The 24,800-nt window shown below is 39.5% G+C and overlaps 1 protein-coding gene across 1 annotated transcript in view; it reads left to right on the top strand.

Moving 5' to 3' along the window:
• PGR (progesterone receptor) overlaps nt 1-24,800 on the top strand; it is a 112,143-nt gene that overhangs the window by 36,345 nt on the left and 50,998 nt on the right. Inside the window, exon 3 of the mRNA XM_070384312.1 lies at nt 20,030-20,146. Coding sequence (XP_070240413.1) covers nt 20,030-20,146 — 117 coding nt within the window. The remainder of the gene's footprint in view (nt 1-20,029; nt 20,147-24,800) is intronic.

Below are 24,800 nucleotides of genomic sequence, written 5' to 3'. Positions count from 1 at the left end.
GGGTCGGGAAGATCCTCTGGGAAAGTGTATGGCAACCCACTCCAGTATTCTTGCCTGGAGAATCCCATGGACAGAGGAGTCTGGCAGGCTACAGTCCATGGGGCCTCAAAGAGTCAAAGGCCTCAAAGTCCTCAGACACAACTGAGTGAGTTTGACTTTCCTTTCTGTTTTTAAACTAATTCCTTAGAGCTGTCTGGGCTCATGACTTTAGATAAATCATCCATATCCTGATGCCATTTCCTTCTCCAGTGCATGAAAGTGAAAAGTGAAAGTGAAGTCGCTCAGTCGTGTCCGATTCTTCGCAACCCCATGGACTGCAGCCTGCCAGGCTCCTCCATCCATGGGATTTTCCAGGCAAGAGTATTGGAGTGGGTAGCCTTTCCCTTCTCCAGGGGATCTTCCAGACCCAGGGATCTAGCCTGTGTCTCTTGCATTGCAAGTAGATTCTTTACCATTTGAGCCACCAGGGAAGCCATGTAGTCCCTTACCACCTCTAAATGCATATGGCTTTTCTAAATAGATAATTAGAAGTACCAGATGTTGCTAGTTGAATGCTGCATAAAATTTAGTATTTTAAAACTTAAAAGAAATGTGGATAGTTAGGAGAGACTTCAGAACAGATCCAGAGGCATCATTTTGTTTATAAAGAGAGCATAGAACTAGCCTCGAAAAGAATAAATGAAAGCTGATCCACTGTCAGAAAGAATTTTAATTTAAAAGAGATGAAGAGAAGAAAGAAGAAGCAATTTTGAATAGTAGCATCAAGGCCTTTAAAAAATGAAACATTGGAATGTCACTGGTTAGATTCTATAAACTACTTAGTTCCTTTTTTGGATTATATCCAGAATCTGATCTCTTATCACCGTCTCCACTGACCACTTGGTTTCAAGTCACAATTATTCTCCTTTGGATCTATTGAAACAACCTCTTAACTGGTCTCATTTCTTTCCTTGTCCTCCTAGATTTTATACTCAGCCTAGAAGCTAAAGTGATACTGTGAAAATTTAAGCTACATCATGTCAGTCCTCTGATCAAAACTCTGCAGTGGTACTATTTTCTTTCAGAGGAAAATGGAAGTTCTTACAATGGTCCCCAAGACTCTTCAAGATCTGAGGCCCTTTGCACTCTGACCTTCCTCTCTACCACGATTCTCACTTGACTAGGGCAGCTCTCACAGTATTAGTTTGCTCAGACAATCCAAGTCAGCTCCCAGGGTGTTGGCCACTGGCTCTTTCTGTTTTAATTTCACTTCTTGACTCACTGTACTCATCCAACTCATTGTAACTTGCAGCTTCAATGAATGTCCTGAACAAACTATGGTGACTTCCAACCTCTCATTTAACAGTCACATTCCTCCATTAGAATGTTTCTAGTTGTTTAACACCTCTATCAATAATACATAGATTTAATTTTAGGAAAAAGCATACATGAATTGACTTGCTAAAAGAAACAGAAGAAAAATTTGGGTAATAATCTGCTTTGAGTTCAGTTCAGTTCAGTCCCTCAGTTGTGTCCAACACTTTGCAACCCAATGGACTGCAGCATGCTTCCTTGCTATCTCAGCTGATAAAGGATCTGCCTGCCATGCAGGAGACCTGGGTTCAATCCCTGGGTTAGGAAGATCCCCTGGAGAAGGGAAAGGCTAACCACTCCAGTATTCTGGCCTGGAGAATTCCATGGACTGTATAGTCCATGGGGTCACAGAGAGTTGGGCAGAACTGAGTGACTTTAACTTTCACTTTGGACTGGAGCATACCAGGCTTTCCTGTCCATCACCAATTTCCAGAGCTTTCTAAAACTTACATCCACTGAGTCAGTGATGCCATCCAACCATCTCATCCTCTGTTACCACCCCCACCTTCTCCTCCTGCTTTCAGTTTTTCCCAGCATCAGGGTCTTTTCCAATGAGTCAGTTCTTTGCATCAGGTGGCCAAAGTATTATAGCTTCAGCTTCATCATCAGCCCTTCCAATGAATATTCAGGATTGATTTCCTTTAGTATGGACTGGATGAATCTCCTTGCAGTCCAAGGGACTCGAAAGAGTCTTCTTCAACACCACAGTTCAAAAGGATCAATTCTTCCATGCTGCTCTTTCTTTATAGTCCAACTCTCACATCCATACATGACTATTGGAAAAAAAAAACCATAGACCTTTGTTGGCAAAGAGATGTCTCTGCTTTTTAGGATACAGTCTAGGTTGGTCATCATAGCTTTTCTTCCAAGGAGCAAGCATCTTTTAATTTCATGGCTACAGCCACCATCTGCAGTGATTTTGGAGCCCAAGAAAATAAAGTCTGTCACTCTTTCTGTTGTTTCCTCATCTATTTGCCATGAAGTGATGCAACCAGATGCCGTGATCTTAGTTTTCTGAATGTTGAGTTTTAAGCCAGCTTTGTTACTCTCCTCTTTCAATTTCATCAAGAGGCTTTTTAGTTCTTCTTCACTTTCTGCCATAAGGGTGATGTCATCTGCATATCTGAAGTTATTGATATTTCTCACTGCAGTCTTGATTCCAGCTTGTGCTTCATCCTACTCAGCATTTTGCATGATGTACTCTGTATATAAGGTAAATAAGCAGGGTGACAGTATACAGCATTGATGTACTCCTTTGCCAGTTTGGAACCAGACCATTGTTCTATGTCCAGTTCTGTTTTTCTTCTTTTTTTTTTTCTCTCTCTCTCTCTTTTTTTTTTCCCTCTTTTTTCTTTTTTTTTTTTTTTTTTTCTGTTTCTTCTTAACCTACATACAGATTTCTCAGGAGGCAGATCAGGTGGTCTGGTATTCCCATACCTTTCAAAATTTTCCACAGTTTGTTGTAATCCACACAGTCAAAGGTTTTGGCATGGTCAATAAAGCAGAAGTAGATGCTTTTCTGGAACTCTCTTGCTTTTCTGATGATCTAATGGATTTTGGCAATTTGATCTCTGCTTCCTCTGTATTTTCTGAATCCAGCTTGAACATCTGAAAGTTCTCTGTTCTGGGTCATTAAGATCATTTTTGTATAGTTCTGTGTATTCTTGCCCCCTCTTCTTACTACCTTCTGCCTCTGTTAGGTCCATACCATTTCTGTTCTTTATTGTGCCCATCTTTGCATGAAATGTTCCTTGTTATCTAACTTTCTTGAAGAGATCTCCAATATTTGTATTCAGTTGTTTTCCTTTATTTCTTTGCATTGGTTACTGAGGAAGGCTGTCTTATCACTCCTTTTTTTTTGCTTTGGAACTCTGCATTGAGATGGGTATACCTTTCCTTATGTCCTTTTCCTTTTGCTTCTCTTCTTTTCCTAACTATTTGTAAGGCCTCCTCAGACAACCTTTTGCCTTTTTGCATTTATTTTCCTTGGGGATGGTCTTGATCACTTCCTTCTGTACAATGTCATGAACCTTCATCCATAGTTCTTTAGGCATTCTGTCTAGCAGATCTAATCCCTTGAATCTATTTGTCACTGTATGATCATAAGGGATTTGATTTAGGTCATACCTTAATGGTCCAGTGGTTTTCCCTACTTTCTTAATTTAAGTCTGAATTTTTCAGTAAGAAGTAGCCCTCAAGTCAACGAAAGAGTCCAAAATGTAGTGAAAGAAAGAAAGTGATGTCACTTAGTCACATCAGACTCTTTGCAACCCCATGGACTGTAGCCTGCAAGGCTTCTCCATCCATGGGATTTTCCAGGCAAGGATACTGGTGTGAGTTGCCATTTCCTTCTCCAGGGGATTTTCCTGACCCAGGGATCAAACCTGCACTGCAGGCAGACTCTTTACTGTCTGAGCTACCAGAGAAGCCCTTAAAATGGAGTATTTGGGTGCAATCTCAATCCCATCTCTTATGTTGTTGGAAGGGAGTGTTTGCTATGACCAATGTGTTCTCTTGGCAAAACTCTGTTAGCCTTTGCCCTGTTTCATTTTGAACTTCAAGGCCAAACTTGTCTGTTACTCCAGGTATCTCTTGACTTTCTGCTTTTGCATTCCAGTCCCCTATGATGAAAAGGCCGTCTTTTTTTGATGTTAGTTCCAGAAGGTCTTGTAAGTCATCATAAAACCGTTCAACTTCAGCTTCTTCAAATGAGTGGTTGGGGCATGGACATGGATTACTGTGATTTTGAGTGGTTTGCCTTGGAAATGAACAGAGATCATTCGGTCATTTTTTGAGATTGCAAAATGCAGTACTTGGGTTCAATCTGTATACAGTCAGCAAAAACAAGAGCTGGAGCTGACTGTGGCTCAGATCATGAGCCCCTTATTGCAAAATTCAGGCTCAAATAGAAGAAAGTAGGGAAAGCACTAGAGCTTTCAGTTGTGATTTAAATCCCTTGTGATTATACAGTGAAAGAGCAAATAGATGTAAGGGATTAGATCTTATGGAGTATCTGAAGAACTGTGGGTGGAGAGTCAACATTGTACAGGAGGTGGTGACCAAAACCATCCCAAAGAAGAATAAATGCAAGAAGGCAGATTTGTTGTCTTAGGAGGCTTTACAAATAGCTGAGGAAAGAAGAAAAGTAAAAGCAATTGAGAAAGAGAAAGATATACTCAGCTGAATGTAGAGTTCCAGAGAACAGCAAGGAGAGATAAGAAGGCCTTATTCAATGAACAATACAAAGCAATAGAGGAAAACAATAGAATGGGAAAGAGTAGAGATCTCTTCAAGAAAATTGGAGGTTTCAAGGGAACATTTCATGCAAGGATTGGTACCATAAAGGACAGAAATGGTAAGGACTTAACAGAAAAGGTTTTAAGAAAAAGTGGCAAGAATACACAGAAGAACTATACAGAAAAGGTCTTAATGACCCAGGTAACCATGATGATGTGATCACTCATCTAGAGGCAGGCATCCTGGAATCCAAAGTCAAGTGGGCTTTAGGAAGCACTGCTATGAACAAAGCTAGTCAAGGTGATGGAATTCCAGCTAAGCTATTTCAAATCCTAAAAGATCGTGCCATTAAAGTGCTGCACTCAATGTATCAGCAAATTTAAAAAACTCAGCAGTGGCCACAGGACTGGAATAATCAGTTTTCATACCAATCCCAAAGAAATCAGTGCCAAAGAATGTTCAAACTAATATACAGTTGCAGTCACTTTCACATGCTAGCAAATTTATACTCAAAATTCTTCGAGCTAGGATACAACAGTATGTGAACTGAGAATTTCCAGCTGTAGAAGCTGTATTTAGAAAAGGCTGAGGAACCAAAGATCAAATTGCCAACATTTGTTGGATCATAGAGAAAGCAAGGGAATACTGGTAAAGCATCTACTTCTGCTTCATTGACTATGCTAAAGCCTTTGACTGTGTGGATCACAACAAACCATGGAAAATTCTTAAAGACATGGGAATACCAGACCACCTTGCCTATCTCCTAAGAAACCTGTGTGCGGGTCAAGAAGCAACAGTTAAAACCATACGCAGAATGGTTCCAGATTGGGAAACAGGTTTGACAAGGCTGTATGTTGTCACCCTGCTTATTTAACTTCTATGCAGAGTACATCATGTGATATACCAGGCTAGATGAATCAAAAGCTGGAATCAAGATTGCTGGGAAAAATATCAACAACTTCAGATATGCAGATGATACTGCTCTAATGGTAGAAAGTGAAGAGGAAATAAAGAGCCTCTTGATGAGGGTGAAAGAGGTGAAAAGCAGTGAAAAAACTGGCTTGAAACTCAACATTCAAAAAACTAAGATCATGGCATCCAGTTCCATCACTTCATCAGAAATGGAAGAGGAAAAAGTGAAAGAAATGACAGACTTTATTTTCTTGGGCTCCAAAATCACTGCAAATGGTGACTGCAGCCATGATATTAAAAGATGTTTGCTCCTTGGAAGAAAAGCTATGACAAACCTAGATAACATATTAAAAAGCAGACATCATTTTGCGAGAAAGGTCCATATAGTCAAAGCTGTGTTTTTCCCAGTAGTCATGTACTGATGTGAGAATTGGATCATATAGAAGGCTGAGCACTGAAAAATTGTTGCTTTCAAATTGTGGTGCTGGAGAAGCCTTTTTGAGATCTCTTTGCACTGCAAGGAAATCAAACCAGTCAATCCCAAAGGGAATCACCCCTGAATATTCGTTGGAAGGACTGATGCGGAAACTCCAGTACTTTGGCTATGTGATGTGAGGAGCCAACTCATTGGAAAGACCCTGATGCTGGGAAAGACTGAGGGCAGGAGAAGTGAGTGGCAGAGGATGAGATGGTTGGATAGCATCACTGACTCAGTAGACATGAACTTAAGCAAACTGCAGGAGATTGTGAAGCATAGGGAAGCCTGGCTTGCTGCAGTCTATGGGGGTTGCAAAAAGTGGGACACAACTTAGCAGTTGAACAACAACACAACATGTATTTTTGTTTATGAGGATTACATGAAATAAACCAGTTAAGTTCGTAATATACTCACCCATGATGTGAGTCTATAAAATTTTATCTCCTTCCTTCTTCCCCCAACACCTTTTTTCTTCACTTTAACTAAAAATCCTGGAATCTTACCTTAAGATACTTTAAAACTTCTGTTATTGTCCAGCTCTTTTTCACACTGCCAGAGATTTACTCTTTCCCACTCTCTTCACTCTGGTTTTATACGACCAGCCCAGTTTGGCTAATACGAAAAACTGGTTCAAACTTTTATCTCATTGTATATGTGTCTGCAGAATGCTGCTGCTGCAGCTAAGTCGCTTCAGTCGTGTCCGACTCTGTGCGACCCCATAGACGGCAGCCCACCAGGCTCCCCCGTCCATGGGATTCTCCAGGCAAGAACACTGGAGTGGGTTGTGATTGCCTTCTCCAATGCAGGAAAGTGAAAAGTGAAAGTGAAGTCACTCAGTCGTGTCTGACTCCTAGCGACCCCATGGACTGCAGCCAAGCAGGCCCCTCCATCCATGGGATTTTCCAGGCAAGAGTACTGGAGTGGTTGCCATTGCCTTCTCCAGTCTGCAGAACACTGTGCTTCTAAAAAAAATCAGAAGAATACTGGTAAATGAATGTCTGTACTCAACTATTTGAAAATAAGTTGCAGACATAGTACTTTACCTCTCAAGATTTCAAATGTGTTCCTAAAGGACAATTACAAAGTAATCACAATATTTTTATCACACCCCAAAATTTAACATTGATATAATGATTTTATCTGATATATAGCCATTATTAAAATTTTCCCAGTTGTTCCTAAAATGTCCCATATGAAAAAATTTTTTTCCATGCAAGGTCCAATCAAAAACTATGTATTTCATTTGGGTAAAAAGTTTCTATAGTTTTTCATATAAAAGGATCACCCAGCTTTTTTTTCTGTCTTTCATCACATTGACATTTTTAAGGAGTTCTGGCAAACTGTTGTAGAAATTCTCAGTCTGGATTTGTCTGATTTTTTTTTTTCTATGTGATTAGATTCAGGTTAAATATTTTAACAAGAATCATATACAAAAAAAGTAGTTATTAAATACTATGGTCTCCTGATCTTGTTACTTGCTTAAAATTATGGGGAGTCCAAAGAATTTTTGTTTGTGTGAATTATATCTATCAATATTTGTTATATTAGAATCAAAACTGATAATTTTTAAAACATTTTATTAACTCACTTAAAAGGCAGCAAACCCATAAGATGTTAATTTTCCAATCCAGAAAAATTTAATGGCAACAGTGACATTGTTTTAAATTTTTAAGTCATTTTAATGTCTGCCTTAATTGAATGCAGCTGTGTCTCATAACTTTGTCTGCATTTAATCTGTTGCAATATGTTGTTTTGCTTGAAGCATATGAAGAAAATGCAGCATCACACAGATACGTAATTGGAAAAAGGAGGAGTTTTTTAATAGTCTTTTCATCCTTCACAGGTGGTGGTCATTTCTTTAGAGATTGCGAAAGGGTGATATTCTACTTCTGTTATTCCTTCTGATTTTATCAGCTTTAAAATATTTTTTAGAGTTCATTCTCTCTTCCAAAAGGCAATTTAGACGTATTTGTTGCTCAGTTATTTCTTTTTAATTATCAGTTTTCAAAGTAATAAGTTTATACCCTGGTAACCTCCAGTAGTTTACATTGAGTTCATTTTGTGTTCATGGCTTTTTATCTAGTCACTGTGCTTTAATGGGGCTTCCCCAGTGACTCAGCATTAAAGAATCTTCCTGCAAGGTAAGAGACGGGGGTTCAATCCCTGGGTTGGGAAGATCCCCTGTAGGAGGCATGACAACCCGCTCCAGTATTCTTACCTGGAGAATCCCATGGACAGAGGAGCCTGGTGGGCTACAGTCCATGGGGTCGCAAAGAGTGCTCACAAATGAGGCGACTTAGCAGGCAGGATAGTGTTTTAACCACTTAAACTAAATTATTTTTGATGTAGAAATTGTCTTATCTTTGGTCAGGATGACGTGAACACACTTCATTAACTCAGTAACATGAAACTCAGTCACAATAGAACATCCCAGTCCCAACTTGTACATTTCGCATCCTGGTGCTGCATCAGCCATTTCTCCACAGAGCTCTGATTGCTTTCAGATGAAAATGATATTAGACTCAGCGATCAGTCTGCATCCTAGCATTTATTGCTGCTGTGATTGTCTTTGCTTCTGGGCATTTTCAGTGGACAGACCTAGAAAATACATCTCTGAAAAAAACGGGGCAATCATGAGTTAGCACCAAGGCTTCCTCAAGTGTGGCACTATTTCCATCTTGGACCAGTTAATTCTTTACTGTGGGGAATGTCCTGTGCATCGTAGGATCTTTAGCCACACCCCAGTTTCTCCTCAGCACCTAACTCCTCATTTGTGTAAAACAGCAGCGTCCCCGGGCACTGTGTAATGTCCCAGAGTGGAGGTGGGGAAAAGAGGCAAAATTGCCTCTAGTTGAGAATTACTAGTTTACACTTATTTTTCTAGCAAGGTTTAAATAACTCCCTAATTGTTTTATACTCACACCCATGCACACCATTTTTTTCTTCAAAATGCCACTATCAGGATGACTTTATTCTTCCATCAGATCAGATCAGATCAGTCACTCAGTCATGTCCGACTCTTTGCGACCCCATGAATCGCAGCACGCCAGGCCTCCCTGTCCATCACCAACTCCCGGAGTTCACTCAAACTCACGTCCATCGAGTCAGTGATGCCATCCAGCCATCTCATCCTCTGTCGTCCCCTTCTCCTCCTGCCCCCAATCCCTCCCAGCATCAGAGTCTTTTCCAATGAGTCAGCTCTTCGCATGAGGTAACCAAAGTATTCTTCCATAGTTTGCATGAAATCTTAGTCCAATCCTACAGTTTTTAATCAGAAGAAAAATCTTATTTCCGAATCAAAATGTACTGGCCAGCAATACAGTAAAAACTGCAAACTCTAATCTAAGTTGGAGTCTCTCCTCTGCCCTTGCTCAGCACTGCTTGGGGCCTGAAGCCTGTAGGGAAGAAAGAACAAGGTCACCTCCTTCTCACCCTGCTCACTCTCGGAAGAACCATTAGAGCTACTTTTGACCTTTTCAGGGCTAAGGTATGGGAAAGGGGTTGAAGGGAGAGGAACAGATGTCCATAGCATGTACACACGTGACTGTCCCTAGAGTTCTCTGTGTTTGGTGGAAGATCATAGTTGACTGTTTCTCTGGCAGGATACTTTGGTGGGACTCTGGGGGATATGCTGCTGGGAAGCCCCAGTTGTATCCTGTAATGCAGGTGATGTTTCTGTTCTTTTCTGGACTCCTCAGCTCTGGATTTCTGGTGGTCAGCCCTACACAGACTCTCTCTGTTGGATCACACTGCCTTCCATGCTGTCCTCATAGGTGGACATTTTTACAAAGAAAGAGGAAAGTTTTTATTGACATAAATATCTTCAGAAAAAGTACTTTAGTTAAAGATGTAGATGTTAATGAATTGTTGTCAGTCACTCAGCCATGTCCAACTCTTTGATGACCCCATGGACAGCAAATCGCGGAAACTTTGTTACCATCACCCTCAAAAAATGTTTCAAATCATTCGCTTTCTAAAAGTCCCCTCGCATCCTGTCCAATCACTCCTTAAAAGTAGCTATCATCCCAGCTTCTAACATCATAGATGGTTTTAACTGTTTTGTAAATTTTTATGCCTGAAATTATACAGTGTTTTCCTGTGTCTGTTTCTTTCCCATGACATTATACTTACAGAGTCCATTCACATTTTTACATGGGCTAGACATTTATTCTCATTACGGTATGATGTATTAAATGAATAAAGTACAGTTTGTTTATAAATTATGCTATAGATGATAATTTCGATTGCTTTCAATTTGGGGCTATTTATGAACAGTTTCTATAAAAATTCTTATACAGATTTTATATATATATGTATACCTATCCTTACAATATAAGTTTTTTCATTTACCTCTCCCAGGACCCTGGGAATTTCACTGGTCCTAGACTATTTGTTCTGTGATGCAGGTTTATATAACATGGTAGTGAAAATCACCTCTGAAAAAGGCCAAGATTTTTGTTTATTTGTTTTATTTTTAGTCATGAATAATTCCTCTTCCAAGTCAAAGTTTTGGACACATTTCTGGCTTAAATGGTATATTCTTGGTATTGTATTCTTGGTATTGTATTCTTAGTATTGTATTCTTGGTATTATTTTCATGAATAAGGCAGCCTTTTGAGCGTCTCCATCCTACGGAGACTTCAGTTCCTGTCCCTGTCTTCCAGATGGCCTAATGTCACGTACTCCAAACCCTCATGAGCTTAAAATGCTAGCTTTCAGCTCCTGGGTCCCTTATCTGTATCTGCAACTATTTTTGGACTACTGCAAAGTTCAATCAGATTTATCCCTCCGGCTTTCATATCTTTCTTTTTTTCTGACTTATGAGATTTTCTCTTTTTTTCCTCTTCCTTCCCTCTCTTCCTCTCTTTCTCTTTCCTTCTCTCCTCCTTCCTTCCTTTACTATAATTTGTTGACATGCCTCTGTCATAATTTACCCAGCATTTGTGTGTTTATGGTGGAAAGAGTGTCCTCATAAGCATCAGCTCATGTTACCTCAAGCCTAAATTTTTGTAGGTTATATTCTACATTTTTTTTCCTTTGGTTCTTTATCTGTTGAACATATACTCATTTCTCTTATCATTTTGCTACATATTTCCCTCTTCTTATCATAAAAAGACATGAAAAATTGTGACTTGACTTAAACCAAAGTGAAATGTGCTCACTTGTGCTCTGAGAGGCAACACAAATAATACAGATTTCTTATTTTAAAGGTAAATCTCTTTCTAGCTTATAATAAAGAGATTCAATTAAAATGGAATTTTAAGCCTGTATTAAGAGAAATTTTAAAAGGATTTTTATTTTTCAGGTATCTAAAATTTTTGTATGTCACTAGGCAAGTAAAACAGTCATATTTTAATAGTACTTTTATATTCACAGAATGTGATTTTTTAATAATAGTAGTGCTTGGAAGTTATATTAAAATGGTAAATATAGAGACCAATTAGAAATAATATATAAATATAATCATTCAATAGTCCCTTTTTTGTATGTCATTAAACAAATTTTTCTAAAATAATAAAAATTCTCTGGTTTTCCAAAGATATCTGCTAAAAAATAAGCTTGGTGAAGGTGCTGCATGTGCCTCATGGTTTACTAGTATAAAAAGGCAAGGAATTTACTGAAATAAAAGTCATTCTGTAATAGTAAATATTGAAAGGTGGTAAGTAAAAGTCTGGAGCAAGTGATTTTTATATGACATTAAGTGAAACATTATAATAAACCTTTTATTGTTGAGTATCTTTATGACTATTGTTGTTGAATATATATATATGACAGTAAAACAGTGCATGTAATTAGATAAGCATGTTTCCAACAATATTTATCAAACTCTTATTAGACACAAAACTCTAAAGACCTAGTTTTTACTCTCACAAAATGTGGGGAGAAACAGGCACATAGCATTTACAAGAGGAATACCTTGAATATGCAATTGCACAAAGAAATGGCCAGATCTTTCTATCATCAGTCAGGTAAGACCATACTTGAAAGATGAGTAAGAATTTGCCAAGCAGATAAATTTGAAAAGGGAGGAGAGTCATAGAGACATGTTTCCTAAACTCATATTTCAAGAGTTTAGGAAAAGACAGTGATGTCAGTACAACTGGAGCATAAAGAAAATAAAAGGGAGTATGTGATTTAGAAGAAATCTTGGTAGTTAGCACTTATCTTTTGCTTTTCCCACCATAAAGGAGGTAAGAGATTTTCCAAGGAGAAAGAAAGCAAGGTTCTCTATTGTAGACTTCAGGTAATAGTTCCTCAGGTTTCAAGAGGGGTCAATGATGCATATGTGAAAGTGGAGATGGAGATGGTATCTCCTACTTGGGTAACTCCTATTGTTGATCACATGCCACTTATCCTGTCTGTGGTGGCCTATGAGAAGGGGACGACAGAGGACGAGATGGCTGGATGGCATCACCGACTTGATGGACATGAGTTTGAGTGAACTCCAGGAGTTGGTGATGGAGAGGGAGGCCTGGCGTGCTGTGATTCTTGGGGTTGCAAAGAGTCAGACACAGCTGAGCAACTGAACTGTACTGAACTGATAGGTTATAAATTGATGAAGTGGGGAAAACCACTAGACCATTCAGGCATGACCTAAATCAAATCCCCTACGACTATCCAGTGGAAGTGAGAAATAGATTTAAGGGGCTAGATCTGATAGACAGAGTGCCTGATGAACTATGGACGGAGGTTCATGACATTGTACAGGAGACAGGGATCAAGACCATCCCCATGGCAAAGAAATGCAAAAGCAAAATAGCTGTCTGAGGAGGCCTTAGAAATAGCTGTCAAAAAAAGAGAAGCGAAAAGCAAAGGCAAAAAGGAAAGACAGACCCATTTGAATGCAGAGTTCCAAAGAATAGCAAGGAGATATAAAAAAGCTTTCTTCAGCAATCAATGAAAAGAATAGAGGAAAACAATAGAATGGGAAAGACTAGCGATCTCTTCAAGAAAATTAGAGATACCATCTTTACATTTCATGCAAAGATGGGCACAATAAAGGACAGAAATGGTATGGACCTAACAGAAGAAGAAGATATTAAGAAGAGGTGGCAAGAATAAACAGAACTGTACAAAAAAGATCTTTACAACCCAGATAATCACGATGGTGTGATCACTCACCTAGAGCCAGACATCCAGGAATGTGAAGTCAAGTGGGCCTTAGGAAGCATCACTATGAACAAAACTAGTGGAGGTGATGGAATTCCAGTTGAGCTATTTCAAATCCTGAAAGATGATGCTGTAAAAGTGCTGCACTCAATATGCCAGCAAATCTGGAAAACTCAGCAGTGGCCACAGGACTGGAAAAGGTCAGTTTTCATTCCAATCCTAAAGAGAGGTAATGCCAAAGAATACTCAAACTACTGCACAAGTGCACTCATCTCACACACTAGTAAAGTAATGCTCAAAATTCTCCAAGCCAGGCTTCAGCAATACGTGAACCATGAACTTCCAGATGTTCAAGCTGGTTTTAGAAAAGTCACAGGAAGCAGAGATTAAATTGTCAATATCCACTGTATCATAGATAAAGCAAGAGAGTTCCAGAAAAATATCTATTTCTGATTAATTGACTATGTCAAAGCCTTTGACTGTGTGGATCACAATAAACTGTGGAAAATTCTGAAAGAGATGGGAATGCCAGACCACCTGACCTGCCTCTTGAGAAATTTGTATGCAGGTCAGGAAGCAACAGTTAGAACCGGGCATGGAACAACAGACTGATTCCAAGTAGGAAAAGGAGTACGTCAAGGCTGTATATTGTCACCCTGCTTATTTAACTTATTTGCAGAGTACAGCACGAGAAGCACGAGTATGGATTAAGCACAAGTATGGATTAAGCACAAGCTGGAATCAAGATTGCCGGGAGAAATATCAATAACCTCAGATATGCAGATGACACCACCCTTATGGCAGAAAGCAAAGAGGAACTAAAGAGCCTCTTGATGAAAGTGAAAGTGGAGAGTGAAAAAGCCAGCTTAAAGCTCAACATTCAGAAAATTAAGATCATGGCATCCAGTCTCTTCATGGCAAGTAGATGGGGAAACAGTGGAAACAGTGTCAGACTTTATTTTTTTGGGCTCCAAAATCACTGCAGATGGTGGCTGTAGCCATGAAATTCAAAGACACTTACTCCTTGGAAGAAAAGTTATGACCAACCTAGATAGCATATTAAAAAGCAGAAACCTTACTTTGCCAACAAAGGTCCATCTAGTCAAGGCTATGGTTTTTCCAGTAGTCATATATGGATGTGAGAGTTGGACTATAAAGATATCTGAATGCCAAAGAATTGATGCTTTTGAACTGTGGTGTTGGAAAAGACTCTTGAGAGTCCCTTGGACAGCAAGGAGATCCAGGCAGTCCATCCTAAAGGAAATCAGCCCTGAATGTTCATTGGAAGGACTGATGTTGAAGCTGAAACTCCAATACTTTGGCTACCTGATGCGAAGAGCTGACTCATTAAAAGACCCTGATGCTGGGAAAGATTGAAGGCGGGAGGAAAAGGGGATGACAGAGGATGAGATGGTTGGATGGCATCACCAACTCAATGGACATGAGCTTGAGCAAGCTCCGGGAGTTGGTAATGGACAAGGAGGCCTGGCGTGCTGCAGTCCATGGGTCCTCAAAGAGTCGGACGTGACTGAGTGACTGAACTGAACTGAACTGATAGCTTATAAATACTTCTGAATGTCTTGTAATTCCTGGTAATGAAAGAGTGGGTAAACAGCAAGGAAGTTAGAACATAGACTGCAGGGTGGTTTAATAGAGAGACTTTTATAGACTTGTTATATAACCACAGTGTGTATAAATTTGGCAGTATGCAATTTGAACCATCAGTCTATGATTTATGAGAAATCAGCAGCTGGATCTGGACATGAATGTGTTTTTTGAATCGAGGATATAAATTTGTCTGAAGAAAAGTGGTGGCAGCAGACATCATGCTGAATTTGCTACCATCACAGTTTAATCTTTTGCAGATTTCCCAGATAATGCTGTAACAGAGCTAGTGCTTTTAGGCGTGAATTTTCCTCATCTGCATGTACAGCCAGGTATTTGATGGATTAATACATATAATGGAGTTGTCCTTTCTGCATTCTTGCCTTTTTTGGTGGCTCTGAGTATTGGGCAAGTGTTGTGATACAGAGTCAGGTCTTAGGCCTCATGCCAAGTTATCTTAGTCACCTCCAGTTGGAATTGACGGGCTGCAACATTTCTTAGGTCAAAAGATCTCGTAGAGATTAACCTCTAACTATATATGTCCTATATTTTGCTTGCATGATGCTATATCTGCTTTGCAGCCCAATATTCGTGTTGAGGATGACCATAGCTTAGAATGCATGGAGCTTCCAGATATCTTCCATTCTTTATGGAAATCTGTGATGATATGAGGCATGCCAGTTCCTCACAGTAGTGACTTCATGCCAGTAGTCTTAATTACCAGAGATTCTCCTTCCCATCAAACATCAAATTTTAAAATGCTCAGCTGTTTTTCCCTCAAGAGTTATAAGAATTGCATTCTATTTGGTAACTATATATTTTACTTAAATATATCTTTCAGTGTGTTTAGTACTTGCTATCCTTCACACCAGACTGCCTCCCTCATGCATCCTCTGTTGCAACTTACCTGCTGTTAGTCAAACTAAGCATTTTGGAATCCCTTTTGGAAGAGTGGTGTATTGGGGACTTATTTCCTGATTTTATGCATATTTGAGAATGTCTTTCTGTTGACTTTAAAAGTGAATAAATTGGCCAGTTTTACATTTCTTTGGTCACCTCTAAAACAGATCTGTCTGTATTTGGGATTTAGGGATGTGTCAGTAAATCATAGTTGTAGTAGACATTCCCTAAGTACTCGCTATATGATTAACTATTCCAAGCTCTTATGTGAGCTCGTTTAGTTATTAAATGTGACCCAAAATACTAACAGTGTCCTCCTTTTACTTGCCATTGGTCACCAGCTAGCAGGTAGTGAGGCTGAAATGTGAACTGATACAGTATTGCTCCAAAGTTCATACCATTAATTTCCTATGCAACCTTTTGGGTGAATTAAGCTAAAATTTCTGCCTGTGTGACATTAAACATGTTACTTAACTTCCCTGTGCATCAGTTAACTCTATAAAATGGAATCGATAGTACCTCCAAGATTGAGTTAATACATGCAATAGCTTGTAACAGTGGCCAGCACATAGTAAGGGCTTAGTAATTGTTGCTGTTATTATCATCTTAGAGACTGTAATCTTCAGATATGAGCTATGAACAAGCAATCTGATTTCAGTAAATGCTCTTCTGCGCTACCGTATCAATAATTAAGATGCATTTCAGTTAAGTGGGGAAAAGGATTACTCAAAAAGCAGTATTGGAACATAATAGACACTCAATCAATACTTGTTGAATTAATGAGAATTTTCTAAAAGTGTGTATATATTCACTTAACAAATAGATGTTAAATACCTTCTAGATCTGTATAGATAGACTGGAGGGAAACCCGAAAATGAAAGTAGTTGCATGGTAATGAGATTGTAGATAATTTCCTTTTTTCGAATTTATGCAATCTGTTAAAAAAATTCTTGAATGACACAGTTTATGAAACAACTTGACCAGATAACTACTGAATTCTTTTTCATATGTTGAGTTCAAGATACCTACCAGGAGGTGGTTGGAAGGTCAGAGTTTAGGATGAGATTTTGGAGCCATGCACAGATGATGAGATTATCCACATGGTGTTTACAATGGAATACAACATATAAGGTGGAGAAGGAAATGGCAACCCACTCCAGTATTCTTGCCTAGAGAATTCCATGGACAGGGGAGCCTGGTGGGCTACAGTCCATGGGATCGCAGAGTGGGCTGCCATCTATGGGATCGCACAGAGTCGGACACGACTGAAGCGACTTAGCAGCAGCAGCAGCAGAGCACACAGCATACAACATATAAGGCAAAGGCAAAGGTATGGACAGTGGGAACTTAAAAGGAATGGTTGGAAAGAAGATGAAGAGTCAGAAGAGATGTGCTTCACATAAAAAAAGCAGGGGCAGGGGGGACCGGTGGAGAGAGAATTACCCATGGCAGATTGTACAGAAAGTCAAGAAAGAGTCACTGCACTTAAGAACGAAGACATTGTTGATGGCATTACTCTGTTTTATAAGCACAGTGGACATATAAGCCCAGTTCCGATAAGCTGAGGAGTAAAGGTTGAGATGGTTGGATGGCATCACCGACATGAGTTTGAGCAAACTCTGGGAGTTGGTGATGGACAGGGAGGTGTGGTGTGCTGCAGTCCATGGGGTCGCAAAGAGTCAGACATAACTGAGCGACTGAACTGAACTGAAAAGTAAAGGAAACTGATCAAAGGCTGCAAGTGCAGATGACTTTTTCACCAACTTAGATAACAAAGAAAGGGATGAAGTCAAGGAGAATTAAGAGTGAGACACACAGTTCCGTTTGTTTTTTTTTTTGATTATGGAATTTTTGAAATGGAAAAGCTTGAGGAGAAAAGAAGACATCCTTGAAAGGGGAGCAACTGAAGATTTTAGGAGGAAACTGATGGGGAAGGTTTGAAAGCAGGTAGAAAGGAATGGTTTTAGCAACATGCAGTGAGTACCCTCTAATGGGGACATCTTCTCTGAGACACTGAAGGAGGTGCTATTGTAAATCATTTAGAAACGGAAAAGAGACCACTTAGAAGCATTCCAGCTACAGATGGTTCAGGCTTTTTTCCTGGATGTTTTTGACAGAGGAGTATAGAGAAGAACAGCCTGCCCTTAAACAAGGGCAGTTACATCTCTGAGCACCGTTTAAGTGTGTTCTCTAGAGAGAATGGAAAAATCTTGCTTTCTGTTCTCTCATGAGAAATCAGTGCAGAGTCAAGATAAATTATCATAAATAAATAGATAAACTTACATACACTTTTGGGCTTCTCTGGTGGCTCAAACAGTAAAGAATCAGCCTGCGATGTGGACACCTAGGTTCAATCTCTGGGTCAGGAAGATCCTCTGGGGGAGGATATGGCAACCCCCTCCAGTATTCTTGCCTGGATAATCCTCATGGACAGAGGAGCCTGGCGGGCTATATTCCGTGGGGTCGAAAAGAGTCGAACGCAAATGAGCGACTAAGCACAGCACAACACAAACACTTTTACTCCCACAGTCATTCCTGTAGCCTGAAAAATATATATATATATGTATATATAAATTAAACTGGAGTCCAATTAGAAAGTAGCATGCAGTGCATTCCACTAACCTAGAGGGCATAGTTGTGGAGCTTCAAAACTGCTCTTTGGAGAGGGGCAAGGGAATGAGCACTAGTGTGTGAGAGTGGTGGTGGTGGTTTAGTCACTAAGTGATGTCTGACTCTTGCAACCCCATGCCCTGTAACCCACCGGCCTCCTCTGTCCATGCAATTCTCTAGGCCAGAATACTGGAGTGGGTAGCCGTTCCCTTCTCCAGGAGATCTTCCTGACCCAGGGATCTAACCCAGGTCTCCTGCATTGCAGGGGGATTCTTTATCATCTGAGCCACCAGGGAAGCCCAGTATGTGAGAGTACATGAATAGAAGTTTGTGGAGGAATCTGTTTTGCAGCAAAGACTATCTGATTTTCTAAAACGTCCCAGGTCAAGAATCATTTTGTTATTAGCTATCTCATAAAACGCGGCCTTTGTGCCATTTATTGTTGCAGCGTAGCCTTTTCTTGCTCAGTTAAATACACATTTAAAGGACCTCTGTGTTCCTTTACTACAAACTTTGGTTAAAAAAATGGATCTGATTTTAATGTCAACTAATACAAAATACTGGGCTTCCTGGGTTCTTCAGTGGTAAAGAATCTACCTGCCAAGCAGGAGAAGTGGGTTCACTCCCTGGGTCAGGAAGATCCTCTGGAAAAGGAAATGGCAACACCCTCCAATATTCTTGCCTGGAGAATCCCATGGGCAGAGGAGCCTGCTGGGCTGCAGTCCTTGGGGTTGCAAAAGAGTCAGATGTGACTTAACAAGTAAACAACAATATAAAATAGTATAGGAAAATTCCATGGTATTTTAAAATTGAAAATTTCAACTTTTAAAATTATTTTTAAGCAATCTGATGATGTTAAAAGTCTCACAGTCTATTTCATAGGAATTCAATGGAAAATAAGAAGTGCCAAAGCAGTAAATATTCTAGTTAATATTTATATGTCTAAGCTGACAATTTTTTTCATTTTTATTTAACCTAAATAGATTGCTCCATGCCTTATTAAATATAACATATTTTGGTTTAAATAATCATCATTGTTGAATATTAAACTTTTTCCCCAGACTTTTTGAAGGGTATAAGTAACCACTTATACAAAAACCCATCACAAAATGAGCACAGGGTCATGTTTTACCCTAATTTCTTCTGTAATTCTCTCCTGTCCTTCACTGAGTTTTTCTCATTGTTTTAAATTGCTCTCACTTTATCATTATTTCTCCCCATCCTGTTTTATAATTTTAGCCAAGATAAACAAGACAGTAAAGTCAATACAATCAGTGATAGTTTTTACATGCTATTCAAGTTCATGAGATTCTTTAAGAGTGAATTTGCTCCAAGATTCTCCAAAAGAATTAAGCACATAGGTTTTATTAAAAAGTCTATCACAGAGACTTCTTTGTCTATATCTGTTCTCTTGAAGGTTTATATGTTAAAAAGAAAAGGTTTTACTAGAACTTGACTATCTTAACACACTAATGCTTATCAGCAACATGTACCTAATCTTGAAATAATGGTGATCTAAAGACATGGTGATCTGCTGACACCATTAATAAGATGCACAGAAATATTTTACAAAAGATGTTTAAAGGAGTTCTGGAATTAGCTTCTAAGATGTGTTCCCCTCATTTAGGCTCCTGAAGGTGCAGGTTTATTGCACAAGGTTAGAGCATTACAAGCATTCAGCTATGCCAAGCAAGAGGCCAGCTGAGACAGTCATGCTCTTGCTAATGTGCACCTCTCCTCTTTTAGTTGTCACTGCATAAGCTTTCCAGCAGTCTTTAGATATTTTAAATAATTGTTCCCTATTTTTTGTTTGTTTTTTTTTAGGACAGCATAACTACTTATGTGCTGGAAGAAACGATTGCATTGTTGATAAAATCCGCAGAAAAAACTGCCCAGCATGTCGCCTTAGAAAGTGCTGTCAGGCTGGCATGGTTCTTGGAGGTAATGATGATGTTTTCATCAATAACTGTCTGATATTTATATTAACTAAATTCTGTCTGATGTTTGTATTATAAAACCATGGGTCAGAAAATCTTAGTTTTCTTATTTCTATCTTGATTATTGGTGTCTGGATGAAGCAGCTGATACCATTTTATTAACACTGTAGATTTCCAGCAGATTGAAGTTTGTTATAGATACGTAGTAAACTTTTTGTCTATATTGCTTGTAAGTAGATGTTATGGGAAGGTCGGGCTTTCCAGGTGGCGCAGTGGTAAAGAATCTGCCTGCCAGTGCAGGAGATGCAAGAGACACGGGTTAGATCCCTGGGTCAGGAAGATACCCTGGAGTAGGAAATGGCAACCTGCCCCAGTATGCTTGCTTGGAAAATTCCATGGACGGAGGAGCCTGGCAGGTTACAGTCCACAGGGACACAAAGAGCTGGATGTGACTGAGCACAGCATGGGGAGTTCACCAGCCTCTCGTTAAGTGACGCGGGTTGAAGTGTAGGCTCTGCTGCTCCCCACCATGTGGCCTTGAGTACATCACCAGCCCTTTCTGGGCACCAGTCTCTGTCTGCAAAATGAGAGCAGTGAAGTCTCTTCCAGCTCAAATACCAATTCTGTGAACTGAATAAGTACATTAATCTCCATCTCTTCCTGCCTCCATCAACCCCTCCCTTTCGATGACCCTTCCTCATTCTCTTTAAATAACTGAATATTGAGCCCTTACACTTACCAGGTACTATTTTAAGTTCTGGGAGTTCTACAGTGAGCAAAATGGACCAAATCTCAGCCTTCATGGAGCTTACATTCTAGGCAGAGGAGAGCAACACATATACATATATACACACACACACACACACACACACACACACACACAAAAGCAGAGACATTACTTTGCCAACAAAGGTCTGTCTAGTCAAGGCTATGGTTTTTCCAGTAGTCATGTATGGATGTGAGAGTTGGACTGTGAAGAAAGCTGAGCACCCAAGAATTGATGCTTTTGAACTGTGGTGTTGGAGAAGACTCTTGAGAGTCCCTTGGACTGCAAGGAGATCCAACCAGTCCATTCTGAAGGAGATCAGCCCTGGGATTTCTTTGGAAGAATGATGCTAAAGCTGAAACTCCAGCACTTTGGCCACCTCATGCGAAGAGTTGACTCATTGGAAAAGACTCTAATGCTGGGAGGGATTGGGGTCAGGAGGAGAAGGGGATGACAGAGGATGAGATGGCTGGATGGCATCACTGACTCAATGGACATGAGTTTGAGTGAACTCCGGGAATTGGTGATGGACAGGGAGGCCTGGCGTGCTGCGATTCATAGGGTCGCAAAGAGTCGGACACGAATGAGTGACTGAACTGAACTGAACTGAACTAATGTATATATATCAAGTGATGATAAATGTTATGCAGTGTATTAAGCAGGGTTCATTAATGGGAATCTCAGAGAGGGGCTTCACTCCTGAACCCTTTACTCTGATTAAAATTTTCATTTTAGTCATTTCCTAAGCAGTAATATCTCTAAAATCCTGAATTTGATGTAGTAGTTCTAATTTTTCTACAACGAGCTTTTAAAATTCATGATTTATTGAATACATATCTAATAAACCACCGGCCACAGTTCATATACCATAAATGGTATCTGTTACCTTCTGAGAAGGAGTGTATGAGACCAACATTTTTTGACTGCTCACTGTGTTAAGCACCCTACTTAGTTCTGTCTCTACAGCCTGTGAACATGTACAGTCTAAGCCCTAATAAATAATTGTCAAACAGAAGAGTGAGTGATTTAAGAGTGGTGCCAAACATTATTATGCAGATAAAACAAAGGAATGAATTAATTCTATCTGAGGGAGCTGGCAAAAGCTTCCGAGAGGAGGCTTTCAAAGAATGAATACAAACGTTATCAATGAAAATGGAGAAGAGTATTTACAATGAAAAACATGATGCATTGTAGTGATGATTTTTCTGGAAAGTCAGTTGTTTAGTGGGAACAACAAGAAATGAAGCTTGAAAGTTACCTTGGCCCAGCTGGGTTCTGGAGGTTGAACTCTGTTCTGTATGCAGTAGAACCAGTGATCTTTCTAACAAACTGTGGACCATCCATGGAATAGAGCCCACATTTCTAAGTGCAGCACACCACCCCTTTCCGCACCGAGTAACTGCCCTCTCTTTTTCTAAGCCCTTCTCCCACCAGTCCTGGGGGAACCCTACCCTCCAGTCACCAACACTCACCTGTCTTTGCACACTTTTGATTTTTGCCTGCACTGTTCTTAAACTCCTTGTGAACTGTTGTATTTCCTTCACATTAAGTTCAAGCATCATATTTTTTGTGAAATCTTCCCATCTGCATAGTCACTGCAGAGATAGGGGTGGGGACAGTTAAATGTAGTGCTTTTCATGTCTGGGGAGGCTGAGCGTCCTTGAGTCAGCCTGGATTGGACCTTGCACTACCGATACTTACTTCTGCATTCCTGCCCTTCCAAGGGGAGACTGACCCAAGTGGGAGTGATGAGACCCAGCAGCTCCCCCTCATCCCAGCCCACACGAGGGACCGGAAATTCACTTTCTCTCTCTCCTCCCACAGTTTCTTGTATTTACATTCTTCTTTGTACTTCCTTCCTTGTTTTATAACTATTTACTTGTATCCCATTCAACGATTTCTCCTAATCCAAGTTTGAGTTGTTTACAAACAGGAATTTCATTTTAGTGTTTCAGCACCAAAGTACTTGTTTAAGAAGTGCTCACTAATATCTGTGACGATTATTTTAAAGTCAGAATCTGCCTGCCAATGCAGGAGATATACGAGATACTGGTTTGATCCATGAGTCAGGAAGATCCCCTGGAGAAGGAAATGGCAACCCACTCTGGTAGTCTTTTTTTTTTTTTAATTTATATTTTATTGAAGGGTAATTGCTTTACAGAATTTTGCTGTTTTCTGTCAAACCTCAACTCATTATTCGAGAAATGCAAATCAAAACTACGATGAAATATCACTCTGGTATTCTTGCCTGAAAGGTCACATGGACAGAGGAGCCTGGCAGGCTACAGTCCATGGGGCTGCAAAGAGTTGGACTTGACTCCGCACACAACGTACTTGCATGCATTCTTGAATATAAGGTCCAATGTAGCCATTACTAGAACTCAAGAAAGAGTGATTGGAGGAGGCAAAGGGGATGTGGTTTCATGTAGTGTTTTTCATTTTGAGGAAAGGCGCTAGCCCTTAAGCAGTCTTCCATTCCATGACTGAATTTATTTTACTGGTCTCAACTGTTATAATGGAAAAGTGATTTAAGATGCACTAGTGTAAAAATGATGAGATACCTGGCCACTGAGAAACTTGAGTTTGTTCAGAAGAGAGATTTGGGGGTTCCAACCAGCAACAAAATAGATGCTCAGTAAGAAACAGAGTGATGAGGAGAAGAGAACTTCAGAGAAGACTCGGAACCAGGATGCAGGGGGAGGGTTCGAGTCTAGGGACAGAGCGTAAAGCAGCATCAGAGCAGGGTCAGCAGCAACAAACATCCTTGTACCTGTGACTTTGTGTGTACCAACTGAGAAGTCCTCTAGGCTGTATATCTAGAAAGCTAGTCAATTTCTGGTTCACTGGGATATTGTGTACCTTTAAACTTACTGTTACCTAATCACCAAATTACCCTCCAGCATCTTTGCTTCTACCAGTGTTTGAGAGCTCTTGTTGTTATGATGTTATGTATCCTTACCTGTGTTTTCAGCCTTTTAAATTCTTCTAATTTGATGGTCCTAAAATTTATATCTAATTTTGTTTTAATTTGTGTGTCCTAGATTATGGTGAGAGAAAATATTGCTGTATTTCTTGGCCGCTTGTACTTCCTGTTCTATGATTTAGCTATCCATAGTTATTGGCCATTTTTCAACAGTATTGTCTTTTTTGTTACTGATTGATACAACTTACATCTGTACTCTCCTAATTCTGTATTAGCTACATACAATTTATGTCTTGACTTTTTACCTTGTTTATAATATCTTTTTTCTAATTTTTATATGATCATATGTGTCAGTATTCTCCCTTTATGTTTCTTAGCCCTGAAATTGTATAGATAATTTACTGAAAATCATCTAAACTCTTAAAAGTTTATTTTTATATTCAAGTCCTTAACTTCCCTACAAGTATCTTTTTTTTATGTAGGGAGACAAGAATGAAACTTTATTTTCTATATGGATAACCAGTTGCCAGAGCACATTTACGGATAAATGGTTTTCAGTAGTTTTTGATGCTGCAGTCCTATAGAAGTAAACATGTTCTGAGCCTCCACGCTGCCTCAGATCTATTCACAAGTAAATTATACATATGTACTACTATCAAATTATATATTAATGATACTTATTTCTTTTTATTCCCTTACTAAAATATAAGTATTTTTCTAGTACGCTAGTTACAAATTCCACTGGAACTTGTAGTGCTATATCTGATGTATATCAAAATTACATATGTATTTACTTCTCTTCCTGGTTTCTCTGATCTGTTGCATTGTTTATACCTGAACCACTACCACACACTCTGAAGTGGTATAGCTCTCAAACTGTGTTTCAATACCTGGTAGAATAAGTCTCCCTAAATTGCACTTTTTCCAAATTATTGGCTTTTCTTGGCCCTCTGAATTGTACTTAAAAAG

This window comes from Bos mutus, chromosome 15, assembly GCF_027580195.1.
Source record: "Bos mutus isolate GX-2022 chromosome 15, NWIPB_WYAK_1.1, whole genome shotgun sequence".
NCBI classification, from domain to species: domain Eukaryota; kingdom Metazoa; phylum Chordata; class Mammalia; order Artiodactyla; family Bovidae; genus Bos; species Bos mutus.
Note: the sequence above shows the minus strand (reverse complement) of the source record. Positions and strands in the feature narration are given on the sequence as shown.